Here is a 21904-nt window from a genome sequence, read left to right as displayed (position 1 = left end):
GATAGTATTAGGTGATTCTGTTTATTCTCTAATTTGACAAGAACTTGAACTCTATGTTATAATATGTGGATTGCCAAACCATACTTTGAAAATGAATCTCAGGACAATCTGTAGAGGCAGCTTCAGATGAATTTCACAGTGCCATTACAAACACAACATTCAATAATAGGGGATGTGCAATCTTATGTGTTACAAATTGGCAAATGCTTTCTTGAAGCGTTTATTTTCTGGTGCAAAACGAACTGAAACTTGACAGATTTGTACTCAATGCACAAATAAAGACTTGAGAACCAAATCCAAATCTGATCTAAAAGTGTTGATACATCATGTGACCCCAGGCTTTATTCACATGGAATGTGAAAGTAACTATTAAAACCACGAGAAATCCATAGAAAACATCAAGATAATATATTATTAGTTAGATAATAATAGCCATTGCAAAATTTAGTGATGTTAGTATCTACCCCCACATTAATACATTGCATATGAAGACGAGGAAGAGAAAATAAAGTCTTAGTTACAAATGAGTGAAGGATATAAGGATGGAACCATCCTGCATTAATACATCAGAAAGAATAAGATGAGGAAGAGAAAAAGAATCATCTATTTGGAATGAAGACTATTTGGAGAGCAAGGACAATTGTATTCCCAAACCCTGAAAGTACATTACCATCCTCATGTTTCAATTGTACTAGACTAGTCTATGTCCTATTTCTCTATCCAACTGTTCTTAAAAAGTGACATTGCTGTCTTTCCCATAATCCACTCAGCTTCTTCATCAGTAAGAGAAATCGTGCTCTTAGCCAAACTGATAATATTTCTGGCATTGGAATAGCCACATTGCTCAACCACAAATGGAAAGTCACTGCAATTCAGAAGAAATTTCTAAGCATGAACAACTGTGAAATAATCAAATCTCCATATTTTGATTAAAGTGGATATACCTGCCCCACAGCAATCTCCGAGAACCAAATGTAGTAACCAAAATATCCAAAAGAGTCCATGTATCCTTGTAAGGAAACTCCTCCCGTGATATCCTGAAAGTTGCACTTACTTTGACATATACCTACAAAAAAAGGTTATTCTCCTAAAGTTGAGTTACTCCAATTAATATATTTTCTTACAAACATTTAGAGAAAAACACTATCAATTAACCCACTAAGTTAACTTTGGCAAAGGGATGTCATGCACAATTATGGAGCTCATTCTTGTAAGCTGTCGGAACAAAACTAAATGAGCAGTAAGGCAAACAAAAAGGCATCCCTTAATGTTTACCTTTCGAATATCTCCATGGATAAAAACATAAACTTTTGGTGGAAAGGGTTTTGTTACAACAGACGAAATTTGATGTTTCCAAAGCAATCAATGAAAACCCTATTTAAGATGTACATTTATTGGCAAGTGTTTCAAATTCTAGCATAAACCAATCATCGACTAGAACGATCACTAGTGGCTTGACAATTGAGCACATCTAGCACATGAAACTATCCATATATGGAGATTCATCCAACGTAGGAATGTTGAATATCTGGTCGTGAGAGTTAGCATGATAAATAAATAGTCTAATGACACATCGTCATAAGACAAACGTTCCTTTAAAAGCAACAGACTGTTCCATATTGTTTCGTTTCTTTTTCTACCAATGAAATGTTTCTGAGAAAAAACCTGCATTTTTTATTTAGTTGATGTTCCATATTGTTCAGTTTCTTTTTCTACCAATGAAATGTGTTTCTCTAGTTGATGTTCCATATTGTTTAGTTTATTTTTCTACCAATGAAATGTATTTCTGAGTAATACCAAAAATGCATTTTATGATAATCCATTTATATAGTTGATGGAAAACTGTATGTGAGGTGAAAGCACATTCTGATCACAAACAAAACAGGAAGTGCAATTATTTGAGAATTAAAGCGAATAAAATTCACTTGAGGAAACTTGGAGAGGTTTAAAAGTGACTCCCACGCGTTCCTTTCATTATCGTCTCTGCCAAAAACACCAAAACAGCTACAATTAATTGAACCGCACATAATTCTAAAGCCCATACACCAATTAGAAATTTTTATATTCTTTAACATTGTCTTCACTCTTAATTGAACTAAAGAAATAGTACTTTTTACAAGAAAGAGGTACATTTGCAAACCGAGCTTATCCAAATGGACAGGATTTAAGTACATGCACAGTATTAACAAGAAACTCCAGCTTATGAGGTGATGAAATTAACATAAAACCACTCAGAAGTTCTATTTGACTGCTACAAACAAATGCACATAATTTGGAAACAAGTGGACAATATTCCATGTGTCTATACCAAGGGCCTCACAGAAAACTAACTTGGTGGTCCTATATTTGTCGATGCTGGCCTAATTACTACATATGTGACATGCAGCTATTTGTCTATGACCACTTGTGCTATGGCTACTATTTCATCATCAAATAGATATGAAATGCTGCAATGGTGTGCTGCCAATTTAACATGTATTATCTAGTCTCAAGACTCTCAATAGTGACTGAGACAATATTCTCATCAGTGGCATTCAATGAATTTGGAAGCACCCAAAGCAAAGGTAATATGGCATAAATATAGATGCACTGCCCAAATTCCAATATACCTTGGATATCCACACCTGAACATGACTAAAGTAGAAAAGAACAGAAGGATCCAAACTGATATCATGAAATTGATTAATGAAAAAACATGGATCATCCCACAGAAAGGCCCTCTAGGTAAAAAGTTGGCCACTAAAAGGCCTCCTTTTTATCCACACATCACATGATGGACTTACCATCAGGCCTTATATGGTACATTTCTATTTCACGCACTCCATTGCGTATCAGGACAACTTCTTCACATCAGTTAAGAGTTTGAGATAGGCAAACATGCATGCAAATATATGGAAGAACAGATCTACCATTTATGCAATTGGGGGATGAAATTGGAAGAACATTGTTTCCCATTGTGCTTTTCTTTATTAACTATGAGGGAGATAGCATTGCCTATTCAAACAAGGGTTTGGCACTCTATGCAAGGTAACGGAATAGAACGATAAACAGCGCTTGGGACCATTCTTGCTAGAATTCAAGACATTGAGAGATGTTATTGAAGGACAAAAATATAACCACAGCAAACCATCACTACTTTCTTTAGTTCTATCCCTCATGCTACAAGCCAATCGATGGCTACACAAGAAGAATCTTGAGTACAACATTTGAAAAGGGGTTCCAAAAGATGGAGCAATAACAGTTTGTGTTATGATTTCCACTTAGACGGAAGTTACAAATAAACTCGGACACAAACAGAAGTAAAACAAGTAGCACATGATTTACGTGGAAAACCCTGATTTCAAGGAATAACCACGGGAACAAAAATTTCCACTATGAGATAAGACGAAATACAATAACAGAATGATAGAACCTGATTTGGTATGGTTGTACTCTGAAACCACAATTTCAGCCGAGTGCACCAAACCCTAACTCGTAGGTATCTATCTCTTTCGAAGCCTTCACGGCTTCTTGATTTGCCTTTTCTTTTCTTTCTGTTACACGCTTCTTCCTTTGTTTCCTCTCACGCTCAACTTCTGAGATATGGCACTCGCACAACCACTACTGTGTTAGCTCTATGTCATTCTCTGTGTGACTCTTCTCTTGCAACACCTATATATATCACACACACTCACTTACTCACTTCTATTTACTTTAGCACTGCTCTCACTGTTTTTACTGTCAGTGAGTTATCCCACATACATACGCAGCCAATACGACTCTACCTATATATACATACTAACTCATCTCATACACATATATATGAATACATATATATGTATATGTTCGTCCGACTCCCATTCGACTGCATCCGTTTCAGCTTTTCGGCCGATTTCGGTCAGCCGACTCATTTTGGCTTCTCAGCCGATTTTGGTAAGCCGACTCATTTGGGGTTCTCAACCGATTTCGGTCAGCCGACTCTCGAGTTGGCTTTTCGGCCGACTCCCCCACAAGGAGGGACAATCTTACATAACAAACTCCCCCTTCACTCTTGTAGGGGGAGAGTCAACCAAACCAGTCTTTTGCCGGCACGGAACAAGTTTTTCCATAGACAAGATTTTTGTAAGCATGTTTGATCCATTTTCGTCAGTATGGATCTTCGCTAAGACAAACTCATTTTCTTCCACTCTCTCTCGCAACCAATGATACCTTCTTTGATTATCACAATGAAGTGAGAACTTTTCTTGCTTCGTTCCTGCTCGCTTAAAAAATCTCTCATCCAAATTAATTATTTTCTGGCTTCCACTGCAGCCATATATTCAGCCTCCGTGGTTGATAAAGCCACAACCTTTTGCATTCTTAATTGCTAAGATACAACTCCCCCTGAATAAGTCATCGCATACCCTGATGTGGATCGGCTGGAGTCTACATCACCCAACATATCAAAATCTGTGAAACCTTCGAGCATAGGTTTCCCGGAGCCATATCTAAGGCATACACTCGAAGTTCCTTTGAGGTATCTGAGTATCCATTTTACGACTGCCCAATGTTCCTTTCCTGGATTACTCATGTAGAGACTAACTGTCCCAACAACAAATGCAATGTCCGGCCTCGTGCAGACCATAGCATACATTAGGCTCCCAAAGGCAGAGGCATACGGTACCCTCCTCATCTCTTCCTTATCTTTCTCAGTTTTCGGACATTGTGCTAAATTTAACTTACGATTCACCGGCAATGGAGATCCAACAGATTTTGCATTGTGCATGTTAAACCTTTGCAAAACTTTCGTCACATATTTCTCTTGTGACAGCCATAGCATATTTTTAGTCCTGTCCCGGACTATATGCATTCGCAAAATCCGTTTTGCCGGTCTTAAGTCATTCATGGCAAAAGATTTGCTCAAAGCTTTCTTCAAGCTTGCAATCTTTTTAGCATTCTGTCCAACAACCAACATATCATCCACATACAACCAAAGAATCAGAAAATCACCTTCATCATACCTCTTCACAAATACACAATGATCGGCTTGTGTTTTGTGGAATCCATGTTCTAACATGAAGGACTCAAACTTCTTATACCATTGTCGAGGAGCTTGTTTCAGTCCATCCAAGCTCTTCCTCAACCTACATACAAGATTTTCTTTTCCTTTCACCTCAAAGCCCTCCGGTTGCTGCATATAGATTTCCTCTTCCAATTCACCGTGCAAGAATGGAGGTCATCTTCACTACTAGAGCAAAAATCTCATCAAAATCAACACCCTTTTTCTGTTGGAAACCTTTCACTACAATACGGGCCCTATACCTAGGTGTACTTCCATCTTCTCCAGTCTTTAGTTTGTAGACCCATTTGTTTCTAAGTGCCTTCTTTCCATCAGGCAGCTCCATCAGCTCATAGGTGAGGTTCTCATGCAAGGAATCCATTTCCTCTTGCATGGCATTATACCATTTCTCCTTATGTACATCAGTCATGACCTCTTCATAGCATTCTAGTTCCCCTTCATCAGTCAAGAGAATATATTGATTGGCTAGATACCGAGAGGTCTTCCTTTGTCTTCGTGGATATCTTCTTCCTTCAACAACCGATTCGAATTCCGTTTCTTCTACCAGCTCATCTTCCGACTCAGATTCGTGTGCATTTGTTTGCTGTTGATTGTCAGCCATCTCCGATTCGGCTTCATGAGCCGGTTGTTGTCTGCCGACTGGTTGTGTGGGAGTGCGATCGACTAGTGTGGACTCCATAACAGTAGTCGATCGGGAAGACGACTCTGATCTTTGTTGCTTCCAGTCTTCGATTGTCTTGTCTTCCACGAATATAAGATCTCGACTTCTTATCACTTTCTTATCAAGGAGATCCCACATTCTGTACCCAAACCCATCTTCCGAGTACCCCAAGAATATACAAGGCTTGGACTTGCTGTCCAGCTTTGACCTCTGATCTTTAGCAACATGTACATAGGCCAAGCATCCAAACACCCTCAAATGTTGATAAGACACATTCCTTCCTGTCCACACCCTCTGTGGGACATCCCCCTTCAAAGGTACTGAGGGAGACCTGTTTATAAGGTAGACAGCCGTCAAAATTGGCTCAGCCCAATACGACTTTGGCAATTTTGCATGCGCCGACATGCTTCTTACCCTTTCCATTGTGGTTCGATTCATTCTCTCAGCTAGACCATTTAGCTCAGGTGTCTTCGGCACCGTATACTCAAGTTTGATGCCTTGAGTCTTGCAATACATCTCAAATTGGCCTCTATGACTCACCACCATTATCTGTCCGGACAGCCTTCAATTTCTGTCCAGATTCCCTTTCCTCCCTTACATAAAACTCTTTAAAGACCGACATCACTTGGTCTTTAGACACCAACACATAAGCCCACACCTTTCTACTGAAGTCATCAATAAATGTGACGAAGTATTGTCCACCACGGTGTGATGGGGCATCCACATAACACACATTTGTGTGAACCAGTTCTAAAGCATGTTCTCTTCTCATCGGAGGCCTAGACTGAAAGGCTGTTCTATTTTGCTTTCCAGCCAAGCAGTCCACACACTTTTCAAGGTGTATTCCTTTCAGCTCTGGTAGAAAATCCTTTTCCGCAAGGATATGCATTCCCCTTTCGCTCATGTGTCTGAGCCATTTATGCCACAACTCACCATCTGAGTCAGCCACTACATTTGCTTCATCTCGGCACAACTTTGCATGCATTACATACAATGTGTTTCGTTTTTGGGCTCGAGCCACAATCAGGCTCCCTTTACAGAACTTCCATGTACCATTTCGAAAGCCACGACCGTAGCCTTCATCATCTCGCCGTCCACGCAATATCAGATTCAATCTGACATCCGGAACATGGCGTACATCCTTCAATGTTAACTTGCAGTCAATAGATGTTAGTAAACACACATTTCCTATGCCCACAATCTTGCATTCATCGTCATTTCCCATCCTTATGCAGCCATAGTCACCAATTGTGTAAGATAAGAAATATTCTCTTTTGGGAGTTAGATGGAATGATGCACCGGAGTCCACTACCCATGAGCACTTAGCATTTGCAAGATTCACACTAACTTGTTCACGGATAAATAACATCTCTTCCTCACTAGTTACAATGGTTGAGGTGTTTTTTGTGAGAAAAGCTGTTAATAGCAGCAGCAAAAGAGTTAGAAAAAAATAGACACAGCCAAGCCGTGAGAAGGCTGTTAGACAGTAGTAGAAAAATGGTTGCAAAGAGTAGAGACACAGCCAAATAATAGAGCTTGTTTTTAAGTAGCAACCAAAGTAAAAAAAGTCTTTACAAAAGAGGCTGGTATAGCCTATTTATACAAAATTGGGGAAAGTGGGTGAAATGGTTGTTTCGTAGTAAAGTGGCTCTTGTACTACCAAACAGGTACAAAAAACTAGGAATAAACGGGAATATCTTGGAAAAAGTAGAAGAGAAAAAAGGCATTTAAAGCATTACAAATTCTAGAGAGAGAAGGCATTAAAGGAGTTGCAGATTCTAGAGAGGGAAGAATCTGGGAAAAGAGAGAATGTAGTACAGAGATAATAAATATGAAAGAGAGTGCAGGTCTGGAGCTGCCACCATCCAACATTTTTATTATCAGAAAATTTTCTGGGTTCGACCTCATCAACCATGCCTTTGTCCTTTCTAAGGTGTCAACAATTCTTTTGGAAGTGATCAGGCTTCCCACAATAAAAGCATGTAGGTCTTCCTCTAGATTTCGACCTTGCATAAAACCTATCTCCATTTTCTAGACTTCTATGTTCTCTTCTTCCTCTACTAAGCTCTTGGATCACATTAGCTTATGATTGAGACAAGGCACTTTTATCCTTTCTTCTTGTCTCTTCATTTAGAATACTTTTTTTTACTACTTGTAAAGATAGGCTGTCTTCTTTACATGACGTACTGAGTGTCACTATTAGGTTTTCCCAACTATCCGGTAGAGTACATAGTAGTAGTGTGGCTTGCATAGCATCATCTAATGGGAACTTCACTGATGCTAACTGATTTACCAGTCCCATGAAAGTACTGATGTGCTCTACAATGCTCTCCCCATCTACGTACTTTAGTCTCACTATCTTCCTCATTAAGGAAGTTTTATTTAGGGCATTTTTCCTTTCATAGAGGGCAAAGAGTTTATGCCATAACTTGAAGGCATTGGTATCGCTTGCTACGTGTTGTAGGACGCTAATGTCTACACACTGTCTTATAGTTGCCATTGCCTTTTTATGTAGAGTTTTTCCACTGAGATTCTATTACCCCTACCGGTATATCCTTATTTTCTATAGGCTCATATAAATCTTTGACTATGAGAAGATCTTCCATTTTGATCTTCCAGTCTGAGTACTTTTGTGAGTTTAGGACAATCATCCCTGGAAAGCCACTCACACCCCCTTCCATCTACAACCTTTGCTCTGATACCAATTTGTTATGATTTCTACTCAGACGGAAGTTACAAATAAACTCAGACACAAACAGATGTAAAACAAGTAGCACACGATTTACGTGGAAAACCCTGATTTCAAGGAATAACCACGGGAACAAAAATTTCCACTATGAGATAAGACGAAATACAATCACAAAATGATAGAACCTGATTTGGTATGGTTGTACTCTGAAACCACAATTTCAGCCGAGTACACCAAACCCTAACTCGTAGGTATCTATCTCTTTCGAAGCCTTCACGGCTTCTTGATTTGTCTTTTCTTGTCTTTCTGTTACACTCTTCTTCCTTTGTTTCCTCTCACGCTCAACTTCTGAGCTATGGCACTCGCATAGCCACTACTGTGTTAGCTCTATGCCGTTCTCTGTGTGACTCTTCTCTTGCAACACCTTCTATATATATCACACACGTTCACTCACTTCTATTTACTTTAGCGTTGCTCTCACTATTTTTACTCTCAGTGACTTATCCCACATACATACGCAGCCAATACGACTCTACCTATATATACTAACTAATCTCCTACACATATATATGAATTATATATATATATATATATGTATGTATGTATGTATATGTTCGTTCAAAGTTCTATTCAGCCGACTCCCATTCGACCGAATCCCGTTTCGGCTTTTTCAGCTGATTTCGGTAAGCCGACTCATTTCGGCTTCTCAACCGATTTCGGCCAGCCGACTCCCCCACAAGGAGGGACAATCTTACATAACAGTTTGTTATAGATGCCATTTGGACCATGAACCCATAACCCTTGTTATTAAATTATCACCCAGCAGTGACAGTACTCCCCTCTTTTTAGAGACCCCTTCATCATTGGATTTGCCCATATTGGAGATCTTTCAAATGCCATCAACATTTTCAGCGCAGGGGACAGTTAGCACAGCTCATTACAGGTCAGAATAGGCAGGAGACAGACAAGGTGCTGCAGTCCATCACGTTTTGCTCACATAGGTTCTTTGCAAGCAAGTCCCTTAAACACTGATCTTACCATCTCATGTATATCAAGCAAGAGTTTATGGGGTTTGGGCATTTTCCTTTGGCTACAAATTGTTATGTAGATAGTCCCTCCTTTTAGGGGGAGTCGACCGAAAAGCCGACTCGAGAGTCGGCTGGCCGAAATCGGTTAGGGAGCCAAAATGTGTCGGCTGGCCGAAAGAAGCCGAAATGAGTTAGCTGACCGAAATGGTATTTCGGTCGAATGGGAGTCGGCCTAATAGAACTTCGAATAAACATATACATATATATATGTGTGTGTGTGTTCTTATATATGTATATGAGATGAGCTAGTATATATAGTAAGAGTGGAACTAGCTGCGTTTGTATGTGGGATAACTCACTGAGAGTAAAAACAGTGAGAAAAAGTGTGAAAGCATACTTATGTGAAAAAGTGAGCGCGTTGCAAGAGAAGAGCGAAATAGAGAACAACTGAGAGAAAACACAGTAGTGGCTGTGCGGGTGGCATAGATCTGAAAGCTGAATGTGAGAGGAAGAACGAAGAGTGTAACAGAAAGGAAGAGTGACAAAACAGAGAAGCTTTGGAAGCTTCAAAAGGGATAGATATCTACGAGTTAGGGTTTGGTGCGCTTGGCTGAAATCGTGGTTTCAGAGTACACTCAGACCAGATCAGGTTCTATCATTCCGTGATTGTATTTTGTCTTACTTCATAGTGGAAATTTCTGTTCCGTGGTTTTTCCCTGAAATCAGGGTTTTCCACGTAAATCGTGTGCTACTCGTTTATTTTTGTGTGTCTAAGTTTATTTGTAACTTCCGTATGAGTGAGATCATATCAATTTGATATCAGAGCATAGGTTCTAGATAGAAGGGGGTGTGAGTGGCTTTCCAGGGATGATTGTCCTAAACTCACAAAACTACTCAGACTGGAAGATCAAAATGGAAGATCTTCTCATAGTCAAAGATTTATATGAGCCTATAGAAAATAAGGATATACGGGTAGGGGTAATAGAATCTCAGTGGAAAACTATATATAGAAAGGCAGTGGCAACTATAAGACAATATGTAGATATTAGCGTCCTACAACATGTAGCAAGTGATACCAATGCCTTCAAGTTATGGCATAAACTCTCTGCACTTTACGAAAGGAAAAATGCCCTAAATAAGACTTCTCTAATGAGGAAAATAGTGAGACTAAAGTAAGTTGATGGGGAGAGCATTGTAGAGCACATCAGTACCTTCATGGGATTGGTGAATCAGTTAGCATCAGTGAAGGTCCCATTAGATGATGTTATGCAAGCCACACTATTACTGTGTACTCTACCGGATTGTTGGGATAATTTAATAATGACACTCAGCACTTCATGTAAAGAAGACAACCTATCTTTACAGGTAGTAAAAACAAGTATCTTAAATGAAGAGACAAGAAGAAAGGATAAAAGTGCCTTGTCTCAATCGGAAGCTAATGTGACCCAAGAACTTAGTAGAGGAAGAATAGAACATAGAAGTCCAGAAGATGGAGATAGGTTTTATGCAAGGTCGAAATCTAGAGGAAGACCTACATGCTTCTATTGTGGGAAGCCTGGTCACTTCCAAAAGAATTGTCGGCACCTTAAGAAGGACAAAGGCATGCTTGAGGTCGAACCCAGAAAAATCTGTGATGATAAAAACACCTTAGCCATTGCAACTAGTGAAGAAGAAATGCTATTTATTTGTGAACAAGGTAGTGTAAACCTTGCAAATGCTGAGTGCTCATGGGTAGTGGATTCCATTGCTTCATTCCACCTACTTCCCAAAAGAGAATGTTTCTCATCTTACACAGCCGGTAACTATGGCTACGTAAGGATGAAAAATGATGGTGAATGCAAGATTGTGGGCATCGGAAATGTGTGTTTGCTAACATCTACTGGTTGCAGGTTAACGTTCAGGGATGTACGCCATGTTCCGGATGTCAGATTGAATCTGATATCGGTTGGACGGCTAGACAACAAAGCCTACAGCAGTGGTTTTCGAAATGGTACATGGAAATTTTGTAAAGGGAGCCTGATTGTGGCTCGAGCCCAAAAACGGAACACATTGTATGTAATGCATGCAAAGTTGTGCCGAGATGAAGCAAATGTAGTGGCTGACTCAGATGGTGAGTTGTGGCATAAATGGCTCAGACACATGAGCGAAAGGGGAATGCATATCCTTGCGGAAAAGGATTTTCTACCAGAGCTGAAAGGAATACACCTTGAAAAGTGTGTGGACTGCTTGGCTGGAAAGCAAAATAGAACAGCCTTTCAGTCTAGGCCTCCGATGAGAAGAGAACATGCTTTAGAACTGGTTCACACAAATGTGTGTTATGTGGATGCCCCATCACACCGTGGTGGACAATACTTCGTCACATTTATTGATGACTTCAGTAGAAAGGTGTGGGCTTATGTGTTGGTGTCTAAAGACCAAGTGATGTCGGTCTTTAAAGAGTTTTATGTAAGGGAGGAAAGGGAATCTGGACAGAAATTGAAGGCTGTCCGGACAGATAATGGTGGTGAGTCATAGAGGCCAATTTGAGATGTATTGCAAGACTCAAGGCATCAAACTTGAGTATACGGTGCCGAAGACACCTGAGCTAAATGGTCTAGCTGAGAAAATGAACTTGACTATAATGGAAAGAGTAAGAAGCATGTTGGTGCATGCAAAACTGTCAAAGTCGTATTGGGTTGAGGCAATGTTGATGGCTGTTTATCTCATAAATAAGTCTCCATCAGTGCTCCTGAAGGGGAATGTACCACAGAGGGTGTGCACAGGAAGGAATGTGTCTTATCAGCACTTAAAGGTGTTTGGATGCTTGGCCTATGTACATGTTGCTAAAGATCAGAAGTCAAAGCTGGACAGCAAGTCCAAACCTTGTATATTCTTGGGATACTCAAAAGACGAGTTCGGGTATAGGATGTGGGATCTCTTTGATAAGAAGGTGATAAGAAGTCGTGATGTTATCTTCATGGAAGATAAGACAATAGAAGACTGGAAACTGCAGAGACCAGAGTCGTCTTCCCAATCGACTACTGTTACGGAGTTGACACTAGTCGATCTCACTCCCACACAACCAGTCGGCAGACAGCAGCCGGCTGATGAAGCCGAATCTGAGTCAGCCGACACTCAACAACAAATTGATGCACACGAATCTAACTCGGAAGATGAGTTGTTGGATGAAACTGAATCTGAGCCGGTCATTGAAGGAAGAAGATATCCACAAAGACAAAGGAAGACGTCCTCTCATTCTCCAGCCAGTCAATATATCCTCTTGACTGATGAAGAGGAACCAGAATACTATGAAGAGGCCATGACTGATGTACACAAGGATAAATGATATAATGCCATGCAAGAGGAAATGGAGTCCTTGCATGAGAACCTCACCTATGAGCTAGTGGAGCTGCCTGATGGTAAGAAGGCACTTAGAAACAAATGGGTCTACAAATTAAAGACTGGAGAAGACGGAAGTACACCCAGGTATAAGGCCCGCATTGTCGTGAAGGGTTTCCAACAGAAAAAGGATGTTGATTTTGATGAGATTTTTGCTCCAGTTGTCAAGATGACCTCTATCCGGACTGTTTTGAGTATGGCCACTAGTATGAATCTGGAAATTGAACAATTGGATGTTAAAACAACCTTCCTGCACGGTGAGTTAGAAGAGGAAATCTATATGCAATAGCCGGAGGGCTTTGAGGTAAAAGGAAAAGAGAACCTCGTATGTAGGTTGAGGAAAAGCTTGTATGGGCTAAAGCAAGCCCCACGACAATGGTATAAGAAATTTGAGTTCTTCATGTTGGAACATGGATTCCACAAAACACAAGTTGATCATTGTGTATTTGTGAAAAGGTATGATGAAGGTGATTTTCTTATTCTTTTGTTATATGTGGATGATATGTTGGTTGTTGGACAGGATGGTAAAAAGATTGCAAGCTTGAAGAAAGCTTTGAGCAAATCTTTTGCCATGAAAGGCTTAAGACCGGCAAAACAGATTTTGGGAATGAATATAGTCCGGGACAGGACTAAAAACATGCTATGGCTGTCACAAGAGAAATATGTGATGAAAGTGTTGCAAAGGTTGAACATGTACAATGCAAAATTGGTTGGATCTCCATTGCCGGTGGATTGTAAGCTAAATTCAAGACAATGTCCGAAAGCTGAGAAAGATAAGGCAGAGAATGAGGAGGGTGCCATATGCATCGGCTGTTGGTAGCTTAATGTATGCTATGGTCTGCACAAGGCCGGACATTGCATTTGCTGTTAGGACAGTTAGTCGATACATGAGTAATCCTGGAAAGGAGCATTGGGCAACCATAAAATGGATACTCAGATACCTCAAAGGAATTTCGAGTGTATGCCTTAGATATGGCTCCAGGAAACCTATGCTCGAAGGTTTCACAGATTCTGATATGTCGGGTGATGTAGACTCCAGCCAATCCACATCAGGGTATGCGATGAAAGGCTGTGGCTTTGTCAACCACAGAGGCTGAATATATGGCTGCAGTGGAAACCGGAAAAGAATTAATTTGGATGAGAGATGTTTTAAGTGAACTAGGAATGAAACAAGGAACATTCCTACTTCATTGTGATAATCAGAGTGCAATACACCTTGCGAAGAATGCTGCCTATCATTCTCGTACAAAGCACATTCAAAGGAGGTATCATTGGTTGCGAGAGAGAGTGGAAGAAAATGAGTTCGCCTTAGCGAAGATCCATACTAACGAAAATGGATCAGATATGCTTACTAAAGTCTTGCCTATGGAAAAACTTGTTGCGTGCCGGCAAAAGACTGGTTTGGTTGACTCTCCCCCTACAGCAGTGAAAGGGGAGTTTGTTATGTAGATAGTCCCTCCTTTTCGGGGGAGTCGGCTGGCTGAAATCGGTTGAGGAGCCGAAATGTGTCAGCTGGCCGAAATCGTTGAGGAGCCGAAATGGCCGAAATCGGTTAAGAAGCCGAAATGAGTTGGCTGACCGAAATTGGTCGAAAACCGAAATGGTATTTCGGTCGAATGGGAGTCAGCCTAATAGAACTTCGGACAAACATATACATATATATATATATGTGTGTGTGTGTTCTTATATATGTATATGAGATGAGCTAGTATATATAGTAAGAGTGGAACTAGTTGCGTTTGTATGTGGGATAACTCACTGAGAGTAAAAACAGTGAGAAAAAGTGTGAAAGCATACTTATGTGAAAAAGTGAGCGCGTTGCAAGAGAAGAGCAACATAGAGAACAACTGAGAGAAAACACAGTAGTGGCTGTGCGGGTGGCATAGATCTGAAAGCTGAATGTGAGAGGAAGAACGAAGAGTGTAACAGAAAGGAAGAGTGACAAAACAGAGAAGCTTTGGAAGCTTCAAAAGGGATAGATATCTACGAGTTAGGGTTTGGTGCGCTTGGCTGAAATCGTGGTTTCAGAGTACACTCAGACCAGATCAGGTTCTATCATTCCGTGATTGTATTTTGTCTTACTTCATAGTGGAAATTTCTGTTCCGTGGTTTTTCCCTGAAATCAGGGTTTTCCACGTAAATCATGTGCTACTCGTTTATTTTTGTGTGTCTAAGTTTATTTGTAACTTCCGTATGAGTGAGATCATATCACAAATTTTGTCTGGAAGCAGGATAATTACCATCTCGTGCATATCAAGAAGTTTAGGTAATTTTTCCACAAGATGGTAATTATCTTGTTGTAATTATCTCGTGCACAAAGTAGTGTTATAATATCCTGTTGCGGAAGAAGCAAGAAAAGCCAATCAAGATCAAAGCAGTAAGGCCTACAGATATGGATCAGGATAACTACGAGGAGTTGAACGAGCTTGTATGTTCAACCATTGAGCTATCAGTCTCTGATGCCTTGTTGTTTAACATTAAAAGTTTGGATTTTGCTTATGGATCTGGACAAACTCCAAGAATTGTCTATCTAGAAAAGTGTCGCTAGCAAAGTTTATTGGCTGAAAAAGTTTATGGATTTGGCATGAAAGTGGGTACACCCATGTCAACTCACTTGAGTGAGTTAAATTCTATTTTCAGCTAGATGGTTGCCTTTGAAATTCGATATTAATGATGAGTTTAAGGCAAAAAAAATTATTTGGACTTTGCTAGAGAGCTGGGATATCTTTAGGACTGCCATGAGCAATTTAAATGCTATGCTTTTGTATGCTGATGTAGAGAGTTCTCTACTCACGGAAGAGATCCAGTACGTCCTCTAGTGCTTTGCATACTAGTGGCGGGTCACAGTAGAGGGAAAATCTGATAGCAAAGGCTGTGGTAAATCACGTAGTAAAGATATAGAATGCCATCATTGTGGCAAGAAGGATCACTTTAAACATGACTGCTACAAATGGAAGAAAGAGAAAGGAAAGGGCAAGAAGACAGATGATAGCGAAGAAGAGATGAAAGAGAATCAACCTAAGAAGAGCAGTGTTACAATTGAAGACTTGATGTAGTCACTCATGACAGCAACAATAGGAATGGCATTCTCTTCATTTCTTCATACTATAATGCCCATGCTTTACTTGCAGATACGAATGGTGATATGCATACTTGGATTCTCAATTCAGGTGCTTCTTTTCACGTCACCCCTCATCGCAAGTTTAAGGATTTGTGCATCTGCTTTGGAAAGCAAAAGGCATATGTCGTTGACTTTACGGATGCGGACTATGCTGTATCTAGACTGCAGAAAGTCCACTTCTGGGTATGTTTGTACATTCACAGGAGGAGCAATCTCTTGGATTTCCAGGCCACAAAAGTGTGTTACATTGTCTACTACAGAGTCATGATTCATCAGAGTATGTGGCTGCCACTGAGGCATGCTAGAAAATTTTTTATGGATTTAATGTCTGGTGGGGCATAGAGGTTACCTGCTCATGTGACAGTCAAAAGTGATATGATGTAAGTACAGAATCCTGTCTCATGCAATGACAAAGCACATACAGGTGAAGTATAACTTCATCAGAGATGTACTTGACGGCAATAGCATTGAGCTTGTCAAAGTGTATACAGATGATAACCCAATAGATCTTCACACGAATAGTTTTCTTGCACAGCGGTTTGCTCACTGCCGACAAATGATGGGAGTTATATAGATATATGTATTTCAGCTCTGTACATACTTAAACTTAGTTGATCCTTTCTCCTCTCAAGGTACGTTGCCTTTAGGTGGGAGGTTGTTGGAAATAAAGGATCATCATGCCTTTTATTAGATCACGGGCGTGAACACCCATAGCACACTTTAACTATATATATATATATAAAGGGAAGACACCCAAAAAAGAACTATTGTGCATCTCTCTATATCTGGCTCTGCATCTGCTTCTGCCTCTGTCGCTGTCTCTTTCTATGTGTCTGTGTGTGTGGGTCCAGCAGTTCCCTGACCTGCTCTCAGCTCCTTTCGTTAATCTCTATTGAATTTACCCTCTCTCTGCCCCTGCTTAACACTGCTGAATCTCTGCTGGATATATTGTCTTCCAAAACATTATGGACTATTCGTAGATAGTTAATTATGCTGCAGCTCTAGAGACTCAGGAAAAGTTACAAATATGTAGAAGACTCCACGAACATACAAGAGTAGGAAAGGGAGGGGGCCAGCCCAAGCAATCCTCAAAAACGAGAACATTATACCCAAAATTCAAGCCTCATTAGATGGAGATGAGCAGAAAGATGATATATTACACCAATTGATTACTGACGAAGTCAATCACATGAGATATAATATAGAAACTGCCTTGAAAGAGGATATGCAACATAGAATACAATGAGAATTAAAAAAGTAGAAAGTAGAACTGCATGCCTTTTTCAATATGAACTACTAGAAGCACTACAAAATGACATCGTAAGCCTTGTAACCCAATTGAATTTAAAAGTCAAAGATGGCAAGCCAAAGCACCGAAAAGCTGAAATATCATCAAATAAGGTCAAGTTAGCATCAATGAATCAAGACATTAAAGTAGATCTAAAGAACAGTCAAAAGGCAATTGAAAAATGCATATTTACAAGAAAAGAAAATATAGAAATGGAAATGAAAACATGTACAAAGGTAGCTAAAAATCAAAGCTCAAGTTGACCATTCTTGGAAAGAAATAAAAGCAAATTCTCATTGGATAGAGGTAGTCAAAAAGCAAAAAGGAGCACAAGTGGGTAAGTAAAAAATGATGAAGATCATATTAGACGAAGAAATCAAAAGGAAAACTCATGCATTGCATGGATGAGTTGTTGAGCGGGATGAAAAAGGAGGCCCACAAAAAGATGCCAAAATCTCGGAATAAGGATAGAGGCATAAATATTTTAATTGCTTTAGCACGGAGGGTGGGAGAAGATGAGTTTTGACCTAAGTCTTTAATCTCTCCTATCTAAGAGAAGAGCACTCAAGGCCGACAAAATATCTTAATGAAGATCTCACAGCAACTCAAGTATCAGACTGCAAAGAAACATGCACAAGTACCTAAAGAGATTTAGGAATAACATTCACAGAGAATTGGTTCTTCCTACAAGGGCTGTCTGTGTTTGATTTCCTCGTGGATATGCAACTCTTGGTGCCCTTGAAAGACAATGTTGCAGATATGCAGTTCCACAACTAGAGGGCCGTGACAAATAACTTATTGAGTATCTTTCGTAAATCAAATAGAAATTTAAGATGGTATCTAGTTGTAGCTCTTTGATCATTGATTTCCCTCAGAAGCAATAGAGGAATGAGGTGACATACATTCTGAATTTTTGGGTAAAAATAAGAGCAAAGTATTATTCAACCCCAAGGTCTGCACCCTACTCCAAAATAGAATTGGCTTAATGACATAGATGGCATTCATGAATTGAAAAAAGTACCATACTTGGGCGGCTTGCAAAATCCAAAATGATCAATGAGGACAGTTGTTTCAGGAAATTCAGAACAGAGTTGTTCAATTTCTGCAATATGTAAGAGAAGACCCTGGGAAATGAAGATAATAGAAATTAGTGATAATACAAGTAACAGTGTGATTGTTATTTGTCACTAAAAAATTTGAGCTGTAGAAAATTGAACTTCATAAAATCCTTAATGAAGGTTAGCTAAGAACATACACCTATGATCACTTGCCCATCATAAACTTGATAAAGTGCTTGGAAGATGAAGACATGATCAATAGCTCATCAGTGCACCCCACTCAATCAATGTCTTCACACAAGATAACTGAGAGTTTGTCAAGAAAAAACTATAGAAGTTGCATAAAATCCTTAATAAAGGTTTGCTAAGAACATACACCTATGATCCCTAGCCCATCATAGACTTGATAATGTGCTTGGAAGATGATGACATATGATCAATAAATCATCAATGAACCCCACTCAATTCAGGGCTTTATACAAGATAACTGAGAGTTTGTTAAACTCCAATAACTGCAACCACGTGTTTCCTTCCTAATGTACCCTGACATTCCCAATGAACTATCCATCTACATACTGAGCTTAACATCTGATATATGAGGGTTAGGAACTCCCTTTGCTTAGATAAAATAAAATAAAAGTAGCTCATTTACCTTAAAACACATAAAACCAACTGGGATCCCAAGCTGTCCTGCCTTCGCAAAGAGTGCCTTTCCCACTTCATTTGTCATCTATATAAATTTATATAGGTGGTTCTATTTGTCAGCCAGATGGTACAATTTTGTTTTACCAAAATAAAGCCATAAATGGCAATTAACAGATACCTTCTGATCAGATGGCCATAGATATGGATTAAAGCGTACGGCCCGATAACCCTCCTGTAATAAGAGGAACAGCTTCTTTATACATGAAAAGTAGTTAAAGATTATATATAACTTGAAATGCACAGCTTAACATATTACAACAATAAGACAGATTCATACTTTGAAATGATTCAATGTGTTCAGTCATTCATGTCTGTATAACTTTGGCCAGAGGTGGATAAAGCAAACATGACACTCAAATTCTTCAAAGTGCAAGCATGTCCAGTTCCTTCTCTAGTTGGTTCAAAGATGAGACAACACTTAAGATGTAATCTCTTGTTTGGTCTTTGGCCTCTTAAAAGACATTAAAATATCTTGAGAATCTCAGATGTGCCGAAAACCAGTTTCCCTCGTCTCTTTTTATCTTATTTACTTTTATATTTACGGAGTAATATTTATTTTATTTTGATTTGTTGATTTGTTGTTCTCAAAGACGAGACAACACTTAAGATGTAATCTCTTGTTTGGTCTTATAGGCCATTTTGGCCTCTTAAAAGACGTTAATATATATCTTTCTTCTTTCTTTATTTCTTTCTAAGCAAGGATGCCCACTATCCCCCACACTCTTCGGTCTCTATATAGATGAGGTATCACAGTACATAGAGAGATTTGGTGGTTCCGGAGCACACCTAGCAGGTATAGCTATACATATATTACTATATGCTGATGATATTGTGCTGATCTCTGACTCTCCGGAGGGACTACAAAGACATCTAAATGCCTTAAAACTATTTTTGTACGGACAAAGGTTTATCAATCAACATGAATAAAACTAAAGTGATGGTGTTTAACAACACCCAAGCATTGGTAACAAGATCAGAACCATAATTCTTCTTGGGAGAGGAAAAGGTGGAATACACACGCTCCTACACATACCTAGGAGTAACATTTACAGGACCTAGGTTCTCCTTACAGGAGGCCGCTTGTGCCCGACTTTCTCGTGGATATGCAGCCCTGGGTGCTCTCGAAAGACAATGTGCACATTTGCAGTTCCAAGAGCCACGGACTAAGCTGTGGTTATTTGATACACTTGTCACACCAACTCTTCTCTATGGAGTAGAGACATGGGGACTGAGTCTTAACAAGGCAAATCATTGGAAAGATTTAGAGAGACCTTTAGTGTCAATGATTGCTCGCATGATAAGGAGCAAAGCATCGGTGCCCCACTATATAATCCGGGCAGAGATGGGAGCAGCACCTATAATAACCGAGGCATTGTTCCGATCAGTGACATTTATCCAACGTCTTTGGGAGCTCCCTAAACGAAGGTACCCAAGGTTGGCAATTATGTCATCAAGACAATTGGCTGAAAATGCAGACACTCACTGTTGGTATGCTAAAATGCAGCAATGGTTCGAGTCACATGGCATGAGTATAAATGCACTACCCCTGTTCCAATATAGCTTGGACTGTCCCCATCTCAATATGACCAAAGTGGAAAAGAATAGAGTGATCCGAACTGATATTATTAACTTAGAAAACAAGATAACATGGATCAGCCCCAAAATAGCACTTGGTACAAAGATGGCCCACTATAAGACACACTTCTTACATACATCGGAGGATGGATTTGTCATAAGGCCACCTTATATGGACATACATCTATCCTATGCGTTGCGTAGTGTGATAGGGCAGATGCGAACCTCATCACATCAGCTACAGATTGAGGTGGGCAGATATACACGACTACCTCTAGAAGAGAGAATTTGCCAATTGTGTCATCAAGGAGTGGAATCCGAAGAACACTATGTTTGTCATTGTAGTGTCTTTTATGAAATCAGAGGGAGATACCATTGCCTCTTTAAACAAGGCTTTGGCCCACTACGCAAGGTAATGGAATATGAGGACCAAAGATGCCTAGGACTTTTCTTGCTCGAGCTCAAGAGACATCGGGAAAAGTTGTTGAAGAATACAGCCACACAAGCTCATCCACAAAGAACAATCACAACTTTCTTTAGCTCCATCACTCCTAATGCTAGAAGTCAACCCCAAGATACAGAAATGGGATCCAGACCAGGATATAACAAAGGGGTTACGATTGATCGGGCAATGGCAATTTGCCGTGCACGTAGGCCCCGGCCCCATAGACCACGACCTCGACACCCTTGTCATCGACAAATAAAAGCCATTATCTCCCGCCATCGTAGGTGCTTCCCTCGCTTCGGAGACATTTCCATTCTGGATCGACCTATGATAGAGATCTTTCGGAGACAAAAGCTACAATACACCTAACTTGAGAATCTCGCATGGGCCAAAAACCAGATTCTCTCGTCTCTTTTCTTTTCATCTTATTTACTTTTATATTTACTGTGTAATATTTACTTTATTTTGATTTGTTCTCAAAGACGAGAAAACATTTAAGATGTAATCTCTTATTCGGTCTTATAGGCCATTTTGGCCTCTTAAAAGACGTTAATATATCTTTCTTTCTTTCTTTCTTTCTATGGTTGAATCCAGAATAGATCATGCCTTATGAGTTATTCTGCTTCATTGCATATGAGCAGTGGAAGACTTGCACCCGTAGCAATAGAAAAGCACCACCAGTGCCAGAAGAAAACAACTGCACTAGCTGAGGATGACTGAAAAGACTAAACAAAATCTTACTTTAGTCACCAATTGTTCCATTTCAAGAATGCCATCACCTCCTTCTGCTGGATTGGCAAGACAGCACCCAACAAATTTACCAGGATATCTCTTCAGAACACTACATTGAACCAGTATAGAAGCCAAAAAAAGACCCAGAAGGTTTTCAAAAATATCTTAGATTAACAAATTAGACAT

General features: G+C 39.7%; 2 protein-coding genes across 3 annotated transcripts in view; one reads left to right on the top strand and one right to left on the bottom strand.

The window, feature by feature from the left end:
* Positions 1 to 564: 564 nt before the first annotated feature.
* LOC147865168 (catalytic/ hydrolase) overlaps positions 565 to 21904 on the bottom strand; it is a 29949-nt gene continuing 8609 nt past the window's right edge. For both annotated transcript variants that reach the window (XM_087317924.1, XM_087317925.1), the window contains 7 exons: positions 21728 to 21827; positions 19085 to 19138; positions 18914 to 18991; positions 18230 to 18327; positions 1926 to 1983; positions 945 to 1066; positions 565 to 865 (listed from right to left, as the gene is read on the bottom strand). In XM_087317924.1, the coding sequence (XP_087174050.1) occupies positions 709 to 865; positions 945 to 1066; positions 1926 to 1983; positions 18230 to 18327; positions 18914 to 18991; positions 19085 to 19138; positions 21728 to 21827 (667 nt within the window). In that variant the 3' untranslated portion in view covers positions 565 to 708. The remainder of the gene's footprint in view (positions 866 to 944; positions 1067 to 1925; positions 1984 to 18229; positions 18328 to 18913; positions 18992 to 19084; positions 19139 to 21727; positions 21828 to 21904) is intronic.
* LOC147865169 (uncharacterized) lies at positions 19958 to 21557 on the top strand (the record flags this gene model as incomplete). The annotated part of the gene is made up of 1 exon (XM_087317926.1): positions 19958 to 21557. A coding segment is annotated over one exon (1398 nt), but the record flags the coding sequence as incomplete, so codon positions are not given.

The sequence above is a fragment of the Azolla caroliniana genome, unplaced genomic scaffold, assembly GCF_043228905.1.
Source record: "Azolla caroliniana isolate FFs.n. ecotype wild unplaced genomic scaffold, voAzoCaro1.0.p SCAF_4, whole genome shotgun sequence".
Lineage (NCBI taxonomy): Eukaryota > Viridiplantae > Streptophyta > Polypodiopsida > Salviniales > Salviniaceae > Azolla > Azolla caroliniana.
Note: the sequence above shows the minus strand (reverse complement) of the source record. Positions and strands in the feature narration are given on the sequence as shown.